This window comes from Mastigoproctus giganteus, chromosome 5 (genome assembly GCF_048544385.1).
Source record: "Mastigoproctus giganteus isolate SK-2022 chromosome 5, ASM4854438v1, whole genome shotgun sequence".
Taxonomy (NCBI): domain Eukaryota; kingdom Metazoa; phylum Arthropoda; class Arachnida; order Uropygi; family Thelyphonidae; genus Mastigoproctus; species Mastigoproctus giganteus.
Window position 1 is genome coordinate 195,491,027 of NC_143579.1, and position 23,679 is coordinate 195,514,705.

At 35.2% G+C, this 23,679-nt stretch overlaps 1 protein-coding gene across 1 annotated transcript in view; it reads right to left on the bottom strand.

Moving 5' to 3' along the window:
• Window positions 1–23,679, bottom strand: part of Iml1 (GATOR complex protein Iml1) — a gene marked incomplete at its 5' end in the record, with an annotated part of 444,528 nt that overhangs the window by 284,733 nt on the left and 136,116 nt on the right. Inside the window, 2 exons of the mRNA XM_090374757.1 lie at window positions 9,656–9,717; window positions 18,534–18,668. Of these exons, the coding sequence (XP_090230883.1) occupies window positions 9,656–9,717; window positions 18,534–18,668 (197 nt within the window). The remainder of the gene's footprint in view (window positions 1–9,655; window positions 9,718–18,533; window positions 18,669–23,679) is intronic.

Below are 23,679 nucleotides of genomic sequence, written 5' to 3' on the forward strand. Positions count from 1 at the left end.
ACTTTGAGCAGTCTGTGTAAACTCGCAAGAAGTCGGAATGTTTGCCTTAGTGTTCTGAATAAAGCTGAAGATAGATGGAAGATGGGATTCATCCAGTTCTTAAGGGAGAAGGCACATGCCAGGGCAGAAGGGGCTTCATTGGTGATCATGTAACCTTGTCTATCATGATGTTAAACTCTCTGAGTAGCTCTTGGACATGAATACCAAATGGATGGCTGGCAGCTTGAGAAGTGTTATAAAGTCCATGTGGGGTAGTCTGGTAGGGAGTTCAAATTATAAGCATACTGCAGAGAGAACTGTTTCCCTAAAAGTGACAAAGATGGTTCATTTGCTTTGACATATAGACTTTGGGCAAGAGATGCCTGAATGCACCAGCAGCAATACGAACAGCCTAATAATGAATAGGATCAAGCCACCAAAGGACACTTTCTGGCAGATGCATATACCGGAGATCCATAATCTAATTTTTATCACTGAAGTGCACGATACAGAGTAAAGTGCACAGGTCTGCACCCCAAGAAGTAGGGGGGGGGGGGAGAGAGAGAGAGAGCATGGAGAATATTCAATCCTCCTATGCATTTTGTGCATAGATGGCAAATATGTTGGAGAAATGTCAACTATTTGTCAAGTATGAGTCCCAAGAATTGTCTCTGGTGCTACTGGAATTGTGCTTGTCCAAGTTTTAACTCATGTTCAAGGTGAAAGTTACACTTGTGACAAAAATGGATACAACTCTTTTCTGGTGAGAATCTGAAACCATTGGCCATTACCCAGGAGTTAAGGCAATCAATGGCTTGTTGCAGTTGTTTCTCAATAATTCTCATGCTGCACATTCTATGTTTCATCGACATAGAGCACACTGTTTATGGTAGGAGAAAGTTGTTTAGTAATGAAGCTTACTTTAATGACAAAAGGTGTAACACTTAAAACAGATCCTTGAAGTACTCCCTCCTCTTGACATAAGGACCAAGAAAGGATGGATCCTACTTGAACTTGGAAAACACAATGGATGAAAGTTTTAATAAAAATGGGAGGGTGACCTCTTAGACCACGGTTATAAAGTTCTTTTAAAATACTAAATTTCCAAGTTGTGTCATATGCTTTTTCTATATCAAAGAAGATGGACACCAGGCACTCTCTTTTAGGAAATCATCTCGAATAGACATTTCCATTCTAATTATGTAGTCCAAAGTAGACCAGTTCCTTTGAAAGGGACACTGAATGCTGGACAGGTCAATATATTCTAAGTATCATAAATGAAGAGCACTGACAATTTTCTCCAATATTTTGAATAAACAGCTAACCAGAGCAATAGGATGGTTTGTTTGTTTGTTATTTGGTTTTTAGGGGCATTAGCAACTAAGGCCATATTGCTCCGGGGATATGCGGTGGTAATTTCCTGACCTTTCCACATCCTCCGTATTTGGTGGTGACAGGCTCGAACCCAGGTCTAATCAAGAAGCGTGTGCTATGCACTGCTGCTCCTTCCCACCTAGCTATGGAGGCGCCTCAATAGGATGGTAATTTAATCATTTCATAATGGATATCATCTAGTCCAACAGCACTTGGCTTTGTAAGTTGAGAGCTGTGCATGATAAATGGCTCATTATATGGGTAAATACCATGTGATGTAAAATTAAGGGTGTATTTCTCAGTTTTGTGTTTAAGGACCAGAAATTCTGGGAAGTAAAATGATGTTGCTGAGATGTTAGAATATATGTTTCTCCAATAGATTGTAGCTATTGTAGTTGAGTGTGCAATAGTGCATCCATAATATTCCAGGGCTGAGGAGTGGTGTGCTATGTATTTTTTCTTCATTTTCCAGATTTTGTCCCAGACCACCTTACAACTGGTTGCCTGGGTAACAGAAGAAGTAAAATTAATCTGAAATGAAGAAGTAAAATGAATTCCTTTTAGCCCTGGCATTGGATATAAATGTGCATGCTTTATTGCATGCACATTTAGAGGCTATGAAATTACCTGTGGTAGAATACTGCCAGAATAACCCCCAGGTTTTGTTTTGTGCCTTTCTTGCTGCTGTGTATTCTGAATTCTACCATGGTTTGAGAAATACTGGAAAGAGGGTAGATGTTTTTGGAATTGCAATTGCATGGATGATACTTTCTGTGAGGTATGTCTGCATCATTGATAGGCTCCTGACTGACAGTAGAGATGTCAAAATTTGCCAGATGTTGGAAGGCATTCCAGTCAGCCTGATAAATTTGCCACTGGGATATTTCTTCTAATAAACCTATGTCTTCTAATAAACCAGTTATAAACCAGTATGGACGTGATCACTTCCATACTGGTTCTCCTCCACCTCTCAAGTAAGTGAAGGGAGGAGAGGAGGGGAGCAGATAGAAAGATCAATGAGAGAAAATGTATGGGCAGGCATGTGAAAGAAGGTGTTTGTTCCCACATTTAGAAGGGAAAGGTCATTATCAGTTAGCATATGCTCTATGACTCATCCTCCTCCACTGATATTAGCACTACTCCACAGGGTGTTATGTCCATTACCATTAAAATCCCAAAGAAGTAAGAGGGGAAGGGTAAGTGCATTACAAGATCATCAAGGTCTTTCTGATTGCCACAAGGATAACAACTCCTGCATGATCAGGGCCATCCACAGTTCTATCCTTATGAATAATAGTAATGTTACACATGGGGTCATCATTTGCCTTTAAACCAGAGGTTCCCAAACTTTCTTGGTTCACGGCACCCTTAGTGTCTCAATAATTTTTTCACGGCACCCCTAGACAAAAAGAAATACCTAACAGTTCCATTTATTAAGTAGTTAGGTCCAAACAACTTAATAAGTAATGTTGAAACTGAGAACTACCTGGAGCTAGTAGCTCGCGTGGTGTTTGACAGATGCCCCTGTGAGCTTGCTGTAGTGCACAGCCTGGAAACCACTGCTTTAAACTCTCCTGTAAGTAAAAGCAGGCTGGCTCATGCTTTTGCTGGAGTGCTTTGATGTTTTCTGCATTTTGCCAGAAGAGATGATCTCACATACAGCCTTTTTTACTATAACAGGCATATACCATTCACTGCTGGAGTCTTACCTTCACTCGACTTCAATAGTTTTCCCATATACTCATCTCTGAGATTGATATATCAAATACCAGATAATTCTAACCACACATCCAACAATTGTGATCTTTTCCTCACCAATAACTCTTCAAAGTTAATTAATGGTCCTCTAGGGACTTTAAATTTCTGCTTACACTAAAGCTTGTAACAACTGTAAACAAATTATTAATAAATTCAAACTCTATTTTGAAAAGACTACAATTAGGAAAAACTGTATTCCATATTTGGTAGTTGAGTCTTCTGGTATTTTGGAACACTACTGGCCACAACTTCTGACAATCCATACTTCTACATGAGACTACTGTCAAAATTCAAATCAAAATTCCTAAAAATTATATACAGTGGATTCCAGTTATTTGGGCCACCAGTTAATCGGGGAAGCCATTTATTTGGGACAAATCTTAAAGAACAGAACCCAATCGAGAAAATAGCCAGGGCTTACTTTGCTTAATTGGGACAACATGCCGTTTAATTGTGGCAGGAGACCACAGTACTTGAGATTACCCTATGATTGTCTCCGACCATACCACGTGGGTCGGTCAGATTTCTGGAGGTCACAACCATAAAACAATAAAAACAATTAGCAGTCCTCTATTTATTGAGCTTTTCTGTTAGTGCAATCTATTATAAATGGATAGTAAACTCCGTCTTATTGAATTTGTGATAATACCGACAGCTGGAATTCTGTGGGTTACTATGGTGAAGTGTGTTCACACTTCCATGAAATCTTCAATCATATAAAAAAATAAATTTTCAGAATCTTCTCTTCATTCCTATTTTTTAAGCTTGGTAATTTGTTACTCCATTCTCACTTGCGCGTATCATGTTACTTGCGATTTGTGTGTGCAGTGTTCCTTGTTATTGATTGATTATCTTTTTTACTGTTTTAAATTTTAACCCTCACTCAGTCCAGGGCAGTGCCAAGCCATTTTAATACTTGAAGCAAGAATGGAAAATTGCACCCTACTGTTAATGACGGCAATGTTGGAAATTATTTAATCCTTCTTTTGGCACCCCTTTCAGCTTTTAACCCGAGGCATGACCCTCATTCGCCTCACCCTCGGCATGGCTCTGCCACCCAAAAATGTTAGTGAAAAGAAATATCAACTTGTTAGTATGTACATATTACAGTACGTATTAATTAAGCTATGCACATAAGTGTAAATTTATTTTTATTTTGCTAACCTGTGGAAAATATTCTTCCGATTTTCACGTATCATTTAAATTTTTAATTGGTAAAGTAATAAAGTGTAAATTTGTGCTTGATATATCTTTACTTTTATAGCCTGCGGATAATATACTTCCTATTTTTGCTAATTATAATCGCTAATTAATAAAATTAAAATTCAATTCACAAATGTGATCACAATGACCAGCACTTACTACATATCATATAGTGAACAGTACTTTACTATGGTGAGTCCATCGTAATGTGATTTGATCATACAAAAAATCAATCATAAAGCTATATTTTTAACTATTTATGTGGAACTTCGCATAATTGGGACAGCCACTTAATCAGGCCAAAATGCACTATCCCAATGTGTCCCAAATAACCAGAACTGACTGTGTATAACTTGTTACTTTTTTCCTTTTTTGATACAATAATGTTCTCTACATCTATTTATATATGACTTGATTCAATTTCATCAGCTTCTGGGTTCTTGATTCCACAGAATTTCTGTTGGAAAATATACAACTAATTTTGGCTTGTGAAAGTTTAAATTTGACAACTAATGATGCCAGGTGTGTGATCTCCTTCAATTTTCAAAGCTGTTTTCATTCTGTTTGTTTGTTTGTTTGCTATTTGGTTTTTAGGAGCATTAGCAACTAAGGCCATATTGCTCCGGGATAAGCGGTGGTCATTCCCTGACCTTTCCACATCCTCCGTATTTGGTGGTCACAGGTTCAAACCCCAGTCTAATCAAGAAGCATGTGCTACGCACTGCTGCTCCTTCCCACCTGGCTATGGAGGTGCCTTTTCATGCTGAAATCTATTATTATTAACTGCATGCAGTATTGTTTGTAGTATTTCAGTATGTATTGCCATCTGTTGGCAATACATACTGGATGATTAAGACAATTTATATATACAATAGGAACTCTATTATGTAAGCAGGTTATCACAGGGAAGTGATCACTTCCATACGGATTCTCCTCCAGCTCCCAAGTAAGTGAAGGGAGGAGAAAAGGTAAGCAGAGAGAAAAATTAACGAGAGAAAGCGTATGGGCAAAAAGACCATCTTAACTAAGATGGCCAACAAAATCCAAGAAAAATAAATAAATAATAATAAAGAATGTTTAAAAGTTTAGACGGTTAGAATACACAACTAATCCAGAAGTGAAAGGTTTTGCATCAGTCAATAGTGCTGGTTTTAGAATTATTTATTTGACAGTATATGTGGACTGACAATTCATGTCACTCTCAACCAGAACTCTAACTAATAAATATTAAACAATCAGAATGATAGTATTTAGCAACAAAGCAAGATTAATATATATACTTTTTAAAAGTTAATCCAGTGCATGCAAACATCAGTTCCCCCTGCTTCCAAAATTCAACTGTTACAATTAATTACAAATGCTGAAACTTGTATTATGGAAAGACCATCTTAAGGTTTTGGAAAAATTTTTTTTTTTTTTTAAGTCTGCAGACTGGAAAACTTGTGGGCTTGTGCTTAATTAAAAAAAAAAAAAATATATATATATATATATAAATATATATATATATTAAGTGCCATTAAAAATAATAAGATTACAACTTTATTAATTTAATAACAAGTACATACTGTATATTTTATATAAACAGATATATTTCTACTGTACGCTTAATAAAGGTTTTTAAAAATTACTTTCTACATGCATATTTCTTATTGCAGTTACATAAAAACAAATACTCTACAGTAATAAATGAATTCTCAGCATTATATATATATATAAAAAAGGTGAGTTTCTGTTATCTGAGGTTTCCATATCCAAGCCAGTCTCAATCCTGTTCACCTTGGATAATCAAAGCCCTACTGCAGACAGACAGACGTTTGAATGAACTTGAAAACGCACATATATGTGTGTGTATATGAATATAATGATGGTCAATAATTTAAAGGTGAAAAGTACAAAATAAAACAAGCAAAAAAGTCCCAGTGAACACTGGGCCACAAATTAACCGTTTTCGAGATAATGCACATTTTCTGTTAAGATCCGCAACTGACTATGGGAGCACTAGTTTAGCAAAAAGCTGTGAATCCTTTGCTAAGGATGATTTTATTAAACATAAGATAATAACATTTTTAATATTTGGTTTCAACCGCAATATTTAAAGATGTTACATGTTACAGGATGCTACAAAAGGTGTTTAAAATGCTGTCCTTGCATCTGTATGCAGCTTTGCAGTCTTCTCTGCATTGAGTTGCAAATCCTCGCAGGCATTCCTGGGTCATTTCTGATTTGCTGAAAGGCTCCTTCAACCCGATGTTGCAATTCCACAACTGTGTTAATGTCAGAAGTGTACACAAAGCTTTTTACCATGACCCCAGATACAAAAATCCATAGGATTTAAGTCTGGTGATCTGGGAGGTCACATTACAGGCCCACCTCTACCTATTCACCATTGACCATATCTTCTAATTAGATATCGAGTCACAACTTGAGCAAAATGTGCCGGTGCACCATCATGCATAAACTACGTGTTCGGGCATTGCTGAAATAGAACATCATCAAGGAGGTCTGGAAGAACATTCTGCAGGAACTGAGGTACAGCTCTCCTATTAGCCTGTTTGGCAGAAAGTGTGGTCCAATTAGATGGTCTCCTAGTAGTTCTGCCCATACATTCAATGAGAAATGTTGCTGATGTCGTGACTTGTGAATTGCATTAGGATTTTCGTCGGACCAAACTGTCACGTTTGGTCCGACGAATAGAAATAGAAAATTAAATATACCATCATGAGTAAACCCAGCTTCGTCAGTGAACAAAATGTTTAAAAATTGGGGGTTCAGGACATACTGTTGTTGCATCTACTGGTTCACTCTGGGAGGGTAGTCTGTATTGCTGAGACCTTGTACACACTGGATATGGTAGGGGTACGGTAATTGACAATGTAAAATTCACCACACACTGCAACGACTCAGTACATGCTCTTGCAGAGCAACCCTCCTTGTTGAAATTCCTGGAATTTGTTCTATTCCTATTCTTTCTAACACCCTGTCCTCAACATCAGGTGTTATGCTTCTGGGCCTACCTGCTCATACTCCATGTTCTCTAAGGCATTGATGTATCTTGATGAATGTGCTTCTGTTAGGCTTCCTTTGGCGGGGAAATGCTTCTTGGTACAAACATGCAGCCTCGAGTGTACTGCCATTGGCTTTACCATACATGAAGTGCATTTCTGCATACTCTACACTGCTGTAACCCCTTTCCATGTTGACTATCCTTTGACAAGTACTAGTATGCCTGCTACGTCTCAGCGCGCATTGAGAGAGGGGAAAGGTAGGAAATGAGCATAACCTAACCTAAACAAACAAGTCAGTGGTGGATCCCAACTAGAAATGTGCAATATCTTGAAAACAATTCACTTAAGGACCCATGTTTACTAGGCTTTTTTTGCATATTGTAGTCTGTACAGTTCACCTTTAAATTATTGACCATCACATTTGAAACACCCTGTATATGTGTACTGCAGTGAGCCCACACATCAAAAATAATTATACATATCTACTACTGAAAGTAAAGTCTCATCCAAAGCAGTTCAGTTATGGAATGTGTTAAAAATACATTTAAGTTCAGTACTGATTTTATTCAGGGTACATACACAGAAAAAAGAAATATCAAAATTGAAACAAATTTTGATAATATCTTATACCTTATTACTTTTAACTTTTTTGTATTATTCATGAAATTAGCTGATGGCTGCACTTGATAAGTCTTGTTCCATAGGACAAAACTGTAAGTTTCATGATTCATAGTGATAATGCATTCTTAATGTAGATCTATTGAAATCATCCCCAAAAGAATGTACAGGTAGTTTTGAAAAGAAATGAAAACGTAGCCTGTAAAATCAAGCAAATTATAATAATAGAGAAATTATTTACAACTTACAAATGTTAAAGATTGTTTATTCTTCTTCATCATTGACTAAATGCACACTCGTTGATCACTCATTATTGGATCGGCACTCGCTGGTTTGTTACATAAGGAGTCGTCTTCTTCAGAAATGTTTCAAGAGGCATTTTTTTCCAAGATAATCTCTTTTAATTATAAATTTCACGATTGCATGCATAAGCATTTTTTAAAGGCACACACAAATTGTAACTAACAACAATTCACGTTTACGAAGCTTAAAAATAAAGGAATGAAGAGAAGATTCTGAAAATTTATGTATGTTTTTTATTCGATTGAAGATTTCAGTAAAGGGGAAACACATTTCACCATAATAATGCAAAAACCCACACAATTCCAACTATCGGTATTTTTGCAAATGCAAGAAGATCGAGTTTACTACCCATTTATAATTGCTTGCAGTAACAGAAAAGCCCAATAAACTGGAAAGTGCAAACTGTTTTTATTGTTTTATGGTTATGACCTCCAGAAATGTGCTTTAGAAAAATATCACAAAGGCGTTTAAAATTGATTCTTATAACAGAACATATGATAATGATGAAAGTGTACTGCATTTTAATGATTTGAATTGGTAACTAATACAATTTACAAACCATACTCATGACCTTTTATATGGCCTTAAGGTTTAGGGCCATATAAAAGGTCGTGAGTATGGTTTGACCGTGACCTTAAAAATGACATTTTAGAGAGAGAGAGAGATATACAGTGAAAATTATATGATAGTGATGACAGAACATATGATAATGATGAAAGTGTACTGCATTTTAATGATTTGAATTGGTAACTAATACAATTTACAAACCATACTCATGACCTTTTATATGGCCTTAAGGTTTAGGGCCATATAAAAGGTCGTGAGTATGGTTTGACCGTGACCTTAAAAATGACATTTTAGAGAGATATACAGTGAAAATTTCAATATCCGAGATCTTGAAATGAATTACCAAAAAACAATGTGTTATTGGGTTCACATTATGATATTTTAACGACACGATGGTGTCTCTCGAACTGATTAATATCGTAAAGCTGGGTACACTGTATTGTATAGCTATGCACATGGTTTGAAATGCTGTATTTATGAATGTTTAACATTCATTTTTTGCAATTAATGTTCATATTTTTGATTTTGTTGATACTTGGGAAAAAAAACTTGTAAACCTGAGAACTCGTAAAGCAAGAACTGCGTGTACTTAGTTCAGAAAATACTTTGAACATAAAACAGTAACAAGAAGTATCATTATAGACTTTCAGATGATCCATTTCTTTTTTTGTGTGTAGAGCAGAATTCAATTTAACTCATGGCAATAAGAAAAACAAAATGCAATAAAAATAAAGTCAATAAAAAATTGGCAAAGGCATATTGAAATAAAATTTTAAAATTTTCTTTAATTATCAGTAAAGCATGGTAATATAACATAAGTATTGTAATAAGTAAAACTGAATGCTTACCTTAAATAAAGGAACTGCATGAAGAGGTTGTTCTCCTAAGCATACCAGGTCACTAGCTATTCCTAAAGATAATATATTTATTACATATAAAATACATTGCATCTGCATTCAAGAATTAATAATTAAAAACTAACAAATTATTCAAAGTATTTTTACTTTTGTACCTAAATTGAGCTTGGGTAATCAAGTTCATTCAAACGTTGTGTCAGCTTACAAGGAATTGTTTCACAAAATTATCTTGCACTGTAGCATTTAATGTTCTTTCCTAGTGGATGTTAAAAACCAAATATCTTTCTATACATTAAAATAATTTTCCTCCTAATGATATTTATTCAGCCAATGGGAGAAGAGGATGCAGATTATGTGTAATACATAACAAATACAAAAATATGTAACAGAAGCTTATTTTACCATGGTAAAACAAGTTTCTCTTTAAGCGTGGTCATGCGCTATGTTTATCTAACGTGACTATGCAGTACCATTCTTGATTTCCATATGTAACATATTTATTTAAATAAACTAAATGCAACAAGGCATAATATTTTAAGATTCTATATCTATATAATATCAGTGTAGATACACCATAGACAACTCTTCAAAAAAAAAACTACGATCATAGTGTGAAAGGTACCAACCAATGAAAAGCCAACTAACTTTGAAATGGTCCATATGGGTGGTGGCACCCACCAAGAATAAATAACAATAGTCTTTTCTATTAGTGAAGCGTTACTTATTCGAGGCAGCGCAATACTTTGTGCCAACCGAGCTAGCCGGGTGGGTAAAGTGCCTGCCTGGCAACCCAAAGGTCGCGGGTTTGATTCCCGCCTCTGGCTTGGATCAAAGTACTGCAAAAAACCTTGGGAGGTGCATTATGGCCACAGAAGCCTATGCACCAACAACTACCAAAAAAAAAAAAAAAAAAAAAAAAAAAAAAGCAATACTTGGTAACTCATTGTGAAGGATGAGCACAATATGAGATAAAATGAAATGATGCCCTTCACACTGCGCCTCCGTGGCCAGGTGGGAAGGAGCAGCAGTGCATAGCACACGCTTCTTGATTAGACCGGGGTTCAAGCCTGTCACCACCAAATACGGAGAATGCGGAAAGGTCAGGGAATGACCACCGCATATTCCTGGAGCAATATGGCCTTAGTTGCTAATGCTCCTAAAAACGAAATAACAAACAAACCTTTCACACTATGATTATAGTTTTTCTTTAAGAGTTGTCTATGGTGTATCTACACTGATATTATATAGATATCATAATATATTTATGTATTCATAGCTGAGGAAGAGACGCACACATGTCGAAAGCTTCTGTAAGTATTTTATTTTATCAAAAGAAGCGATCACAGCGAGCAGGGGGCAAAGCCCCCCCTAGTTAATATTAACATACTTTATTATCAGTAGTTGCAGAATTATGATATGAAATAAGTCTATAAAACATTAGCAAAAAAAAAAAAAAAAATGCCACTTTATTGCCATTCCTTCTAATATATGTCAAATCTCCTTAAATTTATTCAAATTACCCACTTCCACAACGCCAGGTAAAAGTCTATTCCAACAATCTATTACTCAAGAATCAAGTCCCCTGTGCATGTCATCTGAGAAAGAGTAAGGATGCCATCAGCATTTAGTTTACACAACCCATTTAAAGTCTTAAACACTTCAATCAGGTCTCCTCGTAGATGCCTAGTTTCAAGATGCGATTTACTGAATTTAATTCTTCCTTGTTAAGAATACCCACTTGTGTCTATGACTAATCCTGTTGATCTTCTTTGCACAACCTGTTCCTAGAGATCCACATTGTTCTTAAAATGAGGCTTCCAGTTCTCAAGACGCCGACCATTGTCTATACTACAAGATAATCATCTCCTTGTCCTTGCTAGCAAAATTCCTGTATGCTATTGACAGAATAACATGAGCTGTACTAGCTGCCTGTCTACACTGTCAGACTTACAACTACCTTTGTTTGTTTTTTTTGTTTAATTCTCCACTACCCTGAGTATGGTATCACCAATTGGCATGTTATCAATGTTAAATCTAAATTACTGCTTTTCAGCCCATCTACCTAATTTATCCCATTTTTGCTGGATTAGTACTCTGATCATTGTCATTAACCACAGTGCCTACCCTTTGTATCATCAGCAAATTTAGACATTAAACTTAATATATCTACATCAATATCATTAATAAATACCACTAATAAGTGACTACTAATAACCACCATGTCTCTGGCCATTCAATCATTCCTTTATCCACAGCAGTAACTTACCTTTAACACTGCTCTAATCTGTATAGTAGTTTTTTATGTGGAACAATGCTAAAAGTTTTACTGAAATCTAAGTATATGATGTGAAAATTATTCTTTGTATCCAGTTCCTTTGTGACTACCTCAGAGTAAATAATCAGATTGGTCATATAAAATCTTTTAACAAATCAACAGTGTGACTGTTTATAAAAAGTGCATATGCTAAGTAAGATACGTTGTGCATGTGTTAAAAATTTCATCAGTATTTACATGGGTGAATTTCCAGACAGTATGTTAAGCCACCTGGAGTGGTTTTACTAGGATTTTGGAAGTTTTTAAAAACTGAAAAATTATGTGTGTTGAACATATGTGGTTATTCATAAAGAATTAACACTGATTAAATCATGTGAATTGTTATTATCAAGTGAATTTCACTGTGTAAAAAAGTATTGCATTAAGTTAGTTAAACTCCCACATGATAGAAAGACCATCTTAAGATTTTGGAAGAATTTAATTTTTTAGGACGTCTACAAACCAGAGGAATTTGTGCATGCTTATCAAATGATGATATTTCTAGATTCTATATTGAATCCTGTTACCAGGCCTAATCAAGAAAGATTTGACAGATGTTACTAAATGTACACGATAGAAGACAGAACTAGGCTATGGCTAATATAGCATTAGCAGTGGTAAATGATGCAAGAAGCAAGCTTATACAGCATCAGCGCAAAAAAAAAAAAAAAAAAACAACAAATGACACCTCCCATTTCATCTATTCATTCCCTCCAAAAGTTTGGCTAGTTCTTCTTTGAATTTATTTAAACTATCAACTTTCACAACAATGGATGGAAGTATGTACTAGCAACAAACAACCACCCGCTGGCTAAAGGCAAACTTCCACACATCTATTCTGCAACTGTCTTTCGCCAATTTAAATTTGTGCCCCCTCGTGTGTGTGTGTGTGTGTGTGTGTGTGTGTGTGTGCGTGTGCACGTGTGCATGTCGTCTAAGGCAAGAGGAAGAATTCTGTCAGCATTGAGCTTGTTCAATCCATTCAAAGCCTTAAACACCTTAATCGTATCAACTTGCAGGTGCCTAGTCTCCAGACATTGCAATTTGCACAACTGAAGCCTTTGTTCATAAGAGCACTCCTTTCGTTACTCTCACAATCTCGTTGCCCTTCTCTGTACTTGTTCCAGCAACTCCACACTAGGCCTCCAGACCTGTATGCAGTACTAAAGCTGTGGCCTGACCATAACCACCTCCTTATCCCTCCTAGCAAAATTCCTGTACATCATTAACAAAACCCATGAGCTGGGGTTTGTCAATTTTGTCAACAAACTCCCAAGATTTTTGGTAATATGGTGTACTTCATTTCCTCTAATTAAGCAGTCTGTTTCTTTGTCTTTCAGAAATTTGCCATCTAGATGTAATTTGGATGCAGTTTCTCCATTTATACATTTGAAATGGCAACCTACCACAGTTTATGAAATACTACATCAAATAGTAATGTACTAATGTTTAATGCCCCACCTTCCCCTGCATATGCTTATTTAATTGGTCTCCTTTTATCAAGTGTGTGAAGTAAGCATATCAGCACCATGTGAAATCATCTACCACCCTTGTTTGGCACACAACAATAAAATGCATGACTATGATAGAAATTTCTAATATTTTATCTGATACAGGACTGCAAATTTTAAACATTGGAATTTTTTGGGATTAATATGGAGGTCTAAAAGGTTATGAAAATAACTGTCATTTAGGGGCTATACAATTTTTAAAAGCAAAAGTAAAAAAGGAGAGCATTAACAATTTCAAGATTGTCAGGAGTAAAGGGAATAAATATGCATGAAATACAATCTTCTCACATAAAACAGCTCTGCATGCAAAAAGCATGGAAGAAAGCATGAACATGAGAAGAAGAAAGAATGAACAGAACTTCTTCAACAATCATCCCCAACAACTCCAATGAATAATTAATCAGAAATTGGGCAATTTATGGAAAAATATAACATTAAATTAGGATAAAAATAAGTCTACCCATGCTTTCTTTATGTCTTCAACCTTCACTGGGTAAGTACTTTGTATGTTAGTATGGATTTATCATTCACACACTAGCAAGAGTTTTGTGGATTTATTAGAAAGCATGTTAGAAAGGCATCAAGAGAGAGAGAGAGAGAGAGAGAGAGAGAGAGAGAGAGAGAGAGAGAGAGAGAGAGAGAGAGAGAGATACTCTTTATCTGATTATCAGCAGTGATTATTCATGCATTAAGAATCTGCAGATAAAAGAACCCCTAAGTGGCAGTAATCAGTGTATTGAAGTTGAATTTACTTGAAGATGTACTACTATCAAGGGTAAAGAGAAGGGTTTTTGCTTTCATAAAGGTGACTACAGATGGTCACCTTTGTTTAAATTTAAATTCATAAAGGTGACTATAGATGGTCACCTCAGACAGTTTAAATTCTATGCAGTGGGACCACTTGTTGATGTTACCATCAGCAAATTCTAAATAGGAAGCATTCAAGAAAATAAACATAGATGCTACTTGCTTTTCCATACCAACTAAGAAATACCATTCAAGGCTTAGGCCTAAACAGAGGTCAGATAATGAGAATCGTTGCAGAGAAGAAAAATCCATGGGATGCATATAAATTATCAGGTCATACAGACCCTATGGCAGATATAAACCCATCTGAAATCAAGTCACTAAGGATATTAGACAAGCTGTGACAAGTCATGAGAAATCATTGGCAAAGGATGCAAAGAAAAATAGCAAACCCTTCTTTACCTATGCAAACACTAAAAGGAAGGGAATGAATCACAAAGGTCCAGTTAATATTGATGCGTCAACTGCTGATGAGCCTGTTCAGATTTCTGACAAGCTGAATAATTATTTTGCATCTATATTCACACATGATGTTCTTTAGGGATGTGGATACCAAAGGTTTATCAAACTCTACCACAAAACTAAATGAAATTGCAATAAAGGGAAGAAAAGTGGAAGGGAAATTACTGAAGTTAAATGTATGAAAGGCACCTGCAGTGGATAGGATCTATCCAGTTATATTAAAGTAGGCAGCAAAGGAGGTAAGCAAACACTTAGCATAATTATGAGAGCATCCTTGTATCCTGACTCCACAAAGGGGGATCAAAGAGTGACATAAGTAATTACAGAACTGTTAGCTTAATTTCTGTTCCAGGGAAAATAATGGAGTCACTGGTTAAAGTAATACAGGACCATCTAGATAGGAGCTCAGTTACAGCATGGGTTTATCAAGAGGCAATCTTATCTGACCAATTTCATTGGATATTATGACGTAGTAGCAAAGGAACTAGATGCTAAAAATCATTTTTATATCATACCCTTGGATTTCAGGAAAGCTTTTGATACTGTTACACATAACAGACTTTTCTACAAATTGGAGCAGTGTGGCATTAAGACAAAGTTACTGCTATGGATAAATAGGTTTAGTGCGAGAAGACAGACAGTTGTTATCAATGGACACTGCTCTTTGTGGACTAATGTTATCAGTGGAGTTCCCCACTGTTCAGTGCTGGGTCCATTGTTGTTTTCTGTATTTATTAATGATACTGATGAGGTTATATCATGCTTATAACAACTGAGGTTTAACATTGACAAACGCAAAGCACTGCACATGGGTAGCAGTAATCCCAGATTAATGTAACAAATGTGTGGCACTACACTCAGGGCAGCAAAAAATAAAAAAAAATTGGGCATAATTGTGCAGTAGCACTTTGTTCCCTTGACCAATCTAATTGCCTTCTCTGTACTCACTCCAGCAGCTCTACACCCTTCCTAGAAGAGGCTTCCAGATAGGCTGCCAGGAGAGTATATGGGGTTTTGCCAATGACATACAGGAATCTTGCTATCTGGGATAACGAGGTGATTATTCCATTGCAAGGCAATGGTTGTCAGGTTACATCTTAAGTACTGCATACATGTCTGGAGGCCCTCTTCTAGGAATAGTGTAGAACTGCTGGACCGAGTACAGAGAAGGGCAACTACATTGGTCAAGGGAACAAAGTGGTACTCTTACCAAGAAAGGCTTCAGTTCTGCATATTGCAGCATCTGGAGATTGGAGACCTGCGAGGTGATCTGATTGAGGAGTTAAAGGCTCTGAAAGGATTGAGTAAGCTCAATGCTGATGGGATTCTTCCTCTTACTCAGACTATACACATGAGGGGGCATAAATTCAAATTGAAAAAGGAAGTTTGCAGAACCACAAATGAAAAGATGCATATAAATTGTCAGGCGACCCAGAAGCCTATGGTAGATACAAGCTAGTCTATAATCAAGTCACAAAGGAAATTAGGCAAGTGAAGGCAGATTATAAAAAATCTTTGGCAAAGGATGCAAAGACTTCTTTACTTATATACACTCTAAAAGGAAGGGGATGAATCAGATTCGTCCACTTGATATCAATGGTTGGACTGTAGATGATCATTCTCAGATAGCTGCTGAACTAAATGAATATTTTACATCTACATTCACACATGAGGAGTTATTCAAGGAGGAGAGGGCCAAATGTTTATCACACTCTAACAGGAAGTTAAATGATTTTGTAATAAATGAGAGCAAATTGGAGGAGAAATTGTTGAAGTTAAACATAAGAATGGTGCCTGAGGTTGATGGGATTTATCCAGTTATATTAAAGGAGGCAGCAAAGGAAGTAAGGAAACCCTTAGCCATAATTATGAAAGCATCCTTGGACTCAGGGGAGGTACCCATGGACAGGAGATGACAAATGTAACCCCAAATCACAAAGGAGAAACACAAGTAATTACAGACCTGTTAGTTTAACTTTTGTTCCAGGGAAAATAATGGTCACTGGTTAAAGAAGCATTGCAGGATCATTTAGACAAGACTGCAGCAATAATTCAGACACAGCATGGGTTTGCCAAGGGGAAGTCTTGTCTGACCAATTTGATTGGATACTATGATGTGGTCACAAAGGAACTGGATGCAAAAAAAAATTTTAATATCATATACTTGGATTTCAGGAAAGCATTTGTTACTGTTGCACATGGAAGACTACTGTACAAACTGCAGCAGTATGGTATTAAGGGCAAGTTGCTACAATGGATAAAAGGATGGTTGAGTGGGAGAAGACAGAGAGTGGTGGTCAATGGATACTGCTCTACATGGACTATTGTTATTAGTGGTGTTCCTCAGGGTTTGGTGTTGGGCCCATTGTTTTTTTGTATATTTATCAATGATATATTGATGAAGGTATATCAAGCTTAATGTCAAGGTTTACAGATTATACAAAGGTTGGCAGGGTTGTTAATAACAGTAATGACTGTATGCTGCTATAACAGGATCTGGAAAAGTTGGGTAGATGGGTTGAGAAGTGGCAACGGAAGTTTAACATTGACAAATGCAAAGTACTGCATATGGTTTTCAGGCCACATCTTGAGTACTGCATAATGTATGGAGGCCTCTTCTACGAATAGTGTAGAGCTGATGGACTGAGTACAAATAAGGGCAACTAGATGGTCAAAGAAAAAAATGGTACTCTTACCAAGAAAGGCTTCAGATCTGCATATTGCAGCATATGGAGATTAGGCACATGCAAGGTAATGTGATTGAGGTGTTTAAGGCTCTGAATGGATTGAGTAAGCTCAATGCTGATGGGATTCTTGCTCAGACTATACACATGAAGGGGCATAAATTCAAATTGAGAAAGGAAGTTGCAGAATTGATGTGTGGAAATTTGCCTTCTGTCATCAGGTGGTTGATTGCTGGAACAAACTTCTATCTGATGTTGTGGAAGTGGATAGTCTGAATAAATTCAAGAAAGAACTAGAGAACCTGTTGGAGGGGATGGATAGGTAAAATGGGAAGTTTTTTTTTCTTTTTGGTTGAAGCTTTAAAAGCTTGCTTTCGTGCATTATTTGCCATTACTAATACTAATAGCACAAGCCTTTCAAACCCAGCCCATGGTAAGTTTAAAGTTAATGAAATGTCCCTTGGTTGTTTTGGATGACAGTGTGGTTTTTGAGATTTGACCATGGCAAATGATGTCCTCCTTTATTCCATAATATGTTTTTAATTGAATTAAATCATTTATCTTTTGGCATTCTGGTTCACAAATACAGCAACACAAAAGCAAGGTATGCACACAGGAAACAAGGTAATCCCAGCTAACTGTGTGTACTTTCTGTACATGATTCCAAAAATTATTTCTTTCTATCATAGTGCAGAGCTGTGTTATATGAGCAGGGGTATTAAGCCTGCAAACACAAAATTACCATAAAAATATTTATTTAAACATACATCCATTCAAGGTAATGAAAATTACAGAAATGTTTGGTGTCTTGTATATTTGTGATTTACTTTAATCATAAAAAGTAAATTAAAAAAAATAAAAATTCTCTATGAAAGATTTCACAATATGAAATATTATAATAATGGTGCCTCATGCACAAACTTCAGTTTGTCTTAAAATTTAACTATGTAGTAATGATGATGCAAATGCACCAAACAATATCATAGTTTAATCATATGATTAATTAAAAATAATTATGTAACTTTATTAAATTTAAAAAGTATCATTAACTACCTTCAAACGTAAAGTTCCAGTAATTAAACAAGTCTCACCATTATCAATAACTCTTTGTTTTGTAATATTTGTCAGTTCCCTATCCACTTCAAATACACCAACTCCTGGTGAGATTACCACTGATAATTGTCCAGTGCGGTCAAAACTGCGATCCATGTAATGCTTTTCAAAAACTAAAAAAAAAAAAAAAATTCATTTCAAATTAATGAAATGAAAATTATAAACACAATGAAAACACATTTTTAATACACATACTTGATTATCTTCATTAATAAGGCATCTGTGATATCCCTTTCTCCATAATAATAAAAATTCTACAAATAATTTAATCCAATCCTATATACGGAGTGGTGCCCATCAAGTATTCCATTAAATAATGTTTGTTTAAATTTGGATTTCTTTGGCACATCAGCCTCTACAGCTATATTATGCCAGTGAGACATGAGTTCACCACTTCTTGGTCGGTTGTTTATATTTAGTGCCTAAAGGCTATGAGATGTCAATACATAATTTCTATAAATAGTGTATACTCTATGGTTGGGTTGAGTTGCCTGTTTTTCGGAGGAAAAACAAGAGCTTCTGGGATAAAAAGCATACAACCCTCACCCAAGACAAATTATCTTACAGATAATGTGAAAAGAGCCCATAAAAATTCTTCCCATTTTGACAGATTGGAATCCAAGCTTTTTCTACATTATGTGGAAGGACAGTGATTATAACCACTGTCCTAGCCATGAGAGCTCATCATCTATTACCAATCTGGAGAAATATTTATGGTAAAATCCAACAGTGGGCTGGAGCCAGTTCACACCAGTTTGTAAGAACTAGTAATTAAATTTTGAAATAGTTTTATAACAAATTAATAAAAGATATTCTGCAATTGATTTTAAAAAAAGTGTGAAACTAAACTTAAATCACAGAAAAATGAAATGTTTTCATTTTTCTGTGAAATTGATTTTTATTTGCAAAAAGAGAAACTGCTTTTTATTTGTTTTAATTTTCTTTCTGAGTTAATGTTTAAAAAGGTGGATTTGCACAATTTTCTATTTTTACTAAATATATTTGCACACACAGAATATCAAATTTTCTAATTTTCGGCAAAATTAGTCTTTATACTATCAGTAATTTCCACCTATCCCAAAAATATGCTTAAGAAAATTCTTTCTTCCACAACCAGGTTTGAAGAAAAACAGCTGAATACAAATTCTGAAATTGACTGCAATGCCACATGAAAAATATAGTGAAGTACTCAAGCAGGCACTAATTGCAAATATTCACTGTATAGTCATTAGTTCTGGAACATCAACTTCTGCAGACATCACAGGGATAAACTAGTCTGCTGTTGAATATTGTTATAACGTTATACATTACTACTTGAGCCATTATTACCTAAGATTGTTCCAGTATTGACATATCACAAGTAACTTGTGTAGGTAGGGAAGAAAAAGTAATCAAAGAGCAGAAATTAATTATAGTTATTATTACTCTTTCTAGTTATTATATTGAAAAAATTTAGATCTTGTGCACAGCTGTCTTAATTATTAATCTGCAATATAATAATTTTTGGAAGTTTTTATTTAATTTTCTATTTTATTTTCTTCAAATTGCAGTCTTCGAAATAAAGAAAAAGAATGATATCCATAACTTTTTTAAAGATATTTAAAAGAAAAAGCAACAAACAGTATTATTGAAAACAGTGATCCAAACAGTGGGGAAGTTAAAAATTATACTCATGGAACTATCACCAGATTCATGATCTGTACCAAATAGTAAAGCATCTTCTGATTAGATCCTTCAGTATCAGAATCCTTAAGTAATTCAGTTTTTTTTTTTTTTTTTTTTTTGTTTTTTTTTTCATATTATTTGAGGACAATATCCTTAAAATGTAGATTGCTAATTAATCCTATAGTGATAGCATTAAATTCAAAAACATGAGTACAGGTGGTTGCTGGTAATGTAGCATTAAATTTAAAATACTTATAGCTCAAAGTATTCTTAGCTCTGTAATTTTAAAAATTATTAAATTATTTAGCAATAGCTTATCTCAGTGCAGTACTCGTCTCTATATCCATAACTAAAAATTTAACTCATAGAAGGTGAAAAGGAATTAAAATTAACTATTTAAAACATGCTCTAAGGCAGAAAGAAGTGTACAAATTTTTCCCAGGTTGTCGGCTACAAAAATTCAGAATTGTGTATTAAAAAACCAAGGGCCTTGACATAAGATTTTTGACATCATCATCAGTTGGTTTTATGGTAAGAGAAGGCGACTTTACAGTGATCTAAACTCCCAAGATGCATTACTGTATCGCATGTTGGAAATTTAACACATGTTAAGTGCCATACTGGCAAAAGGTTGCCGGTAATTTAAAATTCAGAACTTCGTATGATGTTTTGTAGAAACAGTTCAATGGCCAAAGCTTCATTTTGAATTAATTTATAATTAGAGCTTAATTTGACTAAGTTATTGCTGAGTCTATTAAAGGGGTGTGGTTGTAAGATTATGCATGTTGGCTAAGTTCAGTTATGCAATGGTTTGACTGTAAACTATTATTATGATAATATGCTCTGGTATTAGTTGTTTTGGATGATCCAAATTTAACAGTTGTGCTGCCTATACAGCAAGCATTGCAATTTTGTTGGCATTTGATAAGATATACTATATTATTTATGTTCTGAATATCGTATCTGTACATTTTTTTGTATCTGTTAAAGAGCACTCCTAATCTATTGTATGAGGAAAAAACTAACAATGTCGGTACCTGTAAAGATGTTCCGGAGTTGTCTAGCGAACTTTGGTGCACTGTTTATTACTTTTGTTCATTTTATTAGTAGTAGGAGGATTATTTTCTTTTAGTGAAGGTTTTGATTAGATATTGTAATTCTGCTTCTACATCTTCCTGTGCATAACTGTCTTTTATTGCATTGTAAATTTGGTTGTATAAAACTGACTTTTTTGTACTGTAAGGATGGTGTGAATAAATATGTAAAAATTTTCTTGTGTGTTTTCTTTCTATATACACATCTTGTTTTGTAATTATTATTAGCCTTTATGGTGCAAGCAAGCCGAGGCTTATGCTGCACCAGCCAAAAAAAATTTCCAAGTTACCCTGAGAAAGGTAGAAGGGAATCACCAACAAAGAGAAGAATGATGATATCCAGCTCAGAACCCTGAGTGTGCTGTTTTCAATCTGAAAATGCTGTGCTTTAATGAGAATGGTAGTTAATTCTAAAATACTGTTAAAACTGAGGGAAGTACGATCTTTCAAAGTGGAGCCAACTGATAATAATTCTCAAAGTTTCCTTAGTGTATAATTAACAACTACATTTGTGTATAACAAAACAACATTGTAAGATGCTAGAATATCATTGTGAGCTATATTAATGGTATTGATTAAATTTAAGAGCTGATTAGTGCTATGTACCTGAAATCTTGAAAACTTCATTAAAAGTGAGATAATTTTGACTAGAAATGGCAATAATCAACCTACAATTTCAAAATCTGTCATGTTCTCTAATCTAAATATGCTACCTTGGAATTATCATATAATTTCTAGGAACCTTGTGATCTTTGCCCAGCTTCTCTCTGGAAAACTAAGCTCATCTGATATCTTGGATATCATTGCTAGATCATCAGATTGTAATAGAACTCATACCAGCACACTGCCATTCAGATCCAAGCTGTGCAGCATGACCTCCCTGGATAACATGTTTCCATTTAATTCCATGGAAATATTTAACAGGTTATCCATTGACTGTCAGAAGCTCTGCAAGGACAAAGCGTACAGATCAGCCTCTCTCTGGCAGATATGTATGCACTGGTCAAACTGCAGATGATATAACTTCTGGGATTCTATATTATCCATATTGTTGTATTTATGTCTGCGATTATGTATTTATTTTGTATTTATGTAACAAGATGCTGTTTTAGGCCATTTATTGTATCAATTCATTTAAGTACTCTGTACATAAATTGTAAATAATACAGCAATATTTTTATTCATTCATTATTATCATGTAACCAGTGTCCTCTAGCTGGATAGCTGTAAGGGGACATTTCTTTAGAAATAAATTGATAATAATAATAAATTAGCAAATGCAGATATCCTGTACAAAATTATTGGTTGTAATGGGCACCTTATTTTATGTAACTTGACCATCCAAAAAATGTACGGCATAATGCTATTTCTTATACCTATATGTTGAAGAGTATGCAAGTCAATTTCTTTGTTAGCTCTAAGTCATCTTAGTAGAATATCTAGACAATTTTTCAAATTAGATATTGCAAATTTATTATCAATGTTGTATCTCTGCCTAAAAGTATTTCTCGAATTTTTTCTGTATACAAGGATCTGTCTATAATTACCGTGGTTTTCACCCTCATCAGATTTTTGAATAACAATGTTATCCTTTCTACAAAGCTCATTAAGATAATCTAATTATTGCATGCTAATGTTAGAACGTGTATTAATACAAGAGTTGATAATAGCATTTGTTTCATGTATCAGCCGGTTCCTATCTAGATGGTTATTTGGTCACATTATTTGGCCTTGGCATTTTCTGGAGCAACTCTAGCAGGCTGTCTGCCCTACTCGCAAAACTTCATATCTGATGGCACAGTTACCCCAATGGCTCTTTCATTCTCCACTATCCTGAGTGTAACACCACATAGTTGGTACATTTCTCTGGGGTTACTGCTACCCATATGCAGTACTTTGCATTTGTCACTGTTAAACTTCAGTTGCCACTTCTCAGCACATCGACCCAACTTTTCCAGATCCTGTTGCAGCAGCATACAGTCATTACTGTTATTAACAACCCTGCCAACCTTTGTATCATCTGCAAACTTTCACATTAAGCTTGATATATCTTCATCAATATCATTGATAAATATACAAAACAACAATGGCCAAAACAACAATATCAAAACAAATTTGATACTGATGTGCAACAGTATCAAAAGCTTTCTTTAAATTGAAGTATAGGATATCAAATTTATTTTTTGCATCCAGTTCCTTTGTAACCACATCATAGTAGCCAATCAAATTGGTCAGAGAAGACTTCCCCCTTGACAAACCCATGCTGTGTCCGAATTATTGCTGCAGTCTTGTCTAAATGATTCTGCAATGCTTCTTTAACAAGTGACTCCATTATTATCCCTGGAACTGAAGTCAGCTAAGGGGT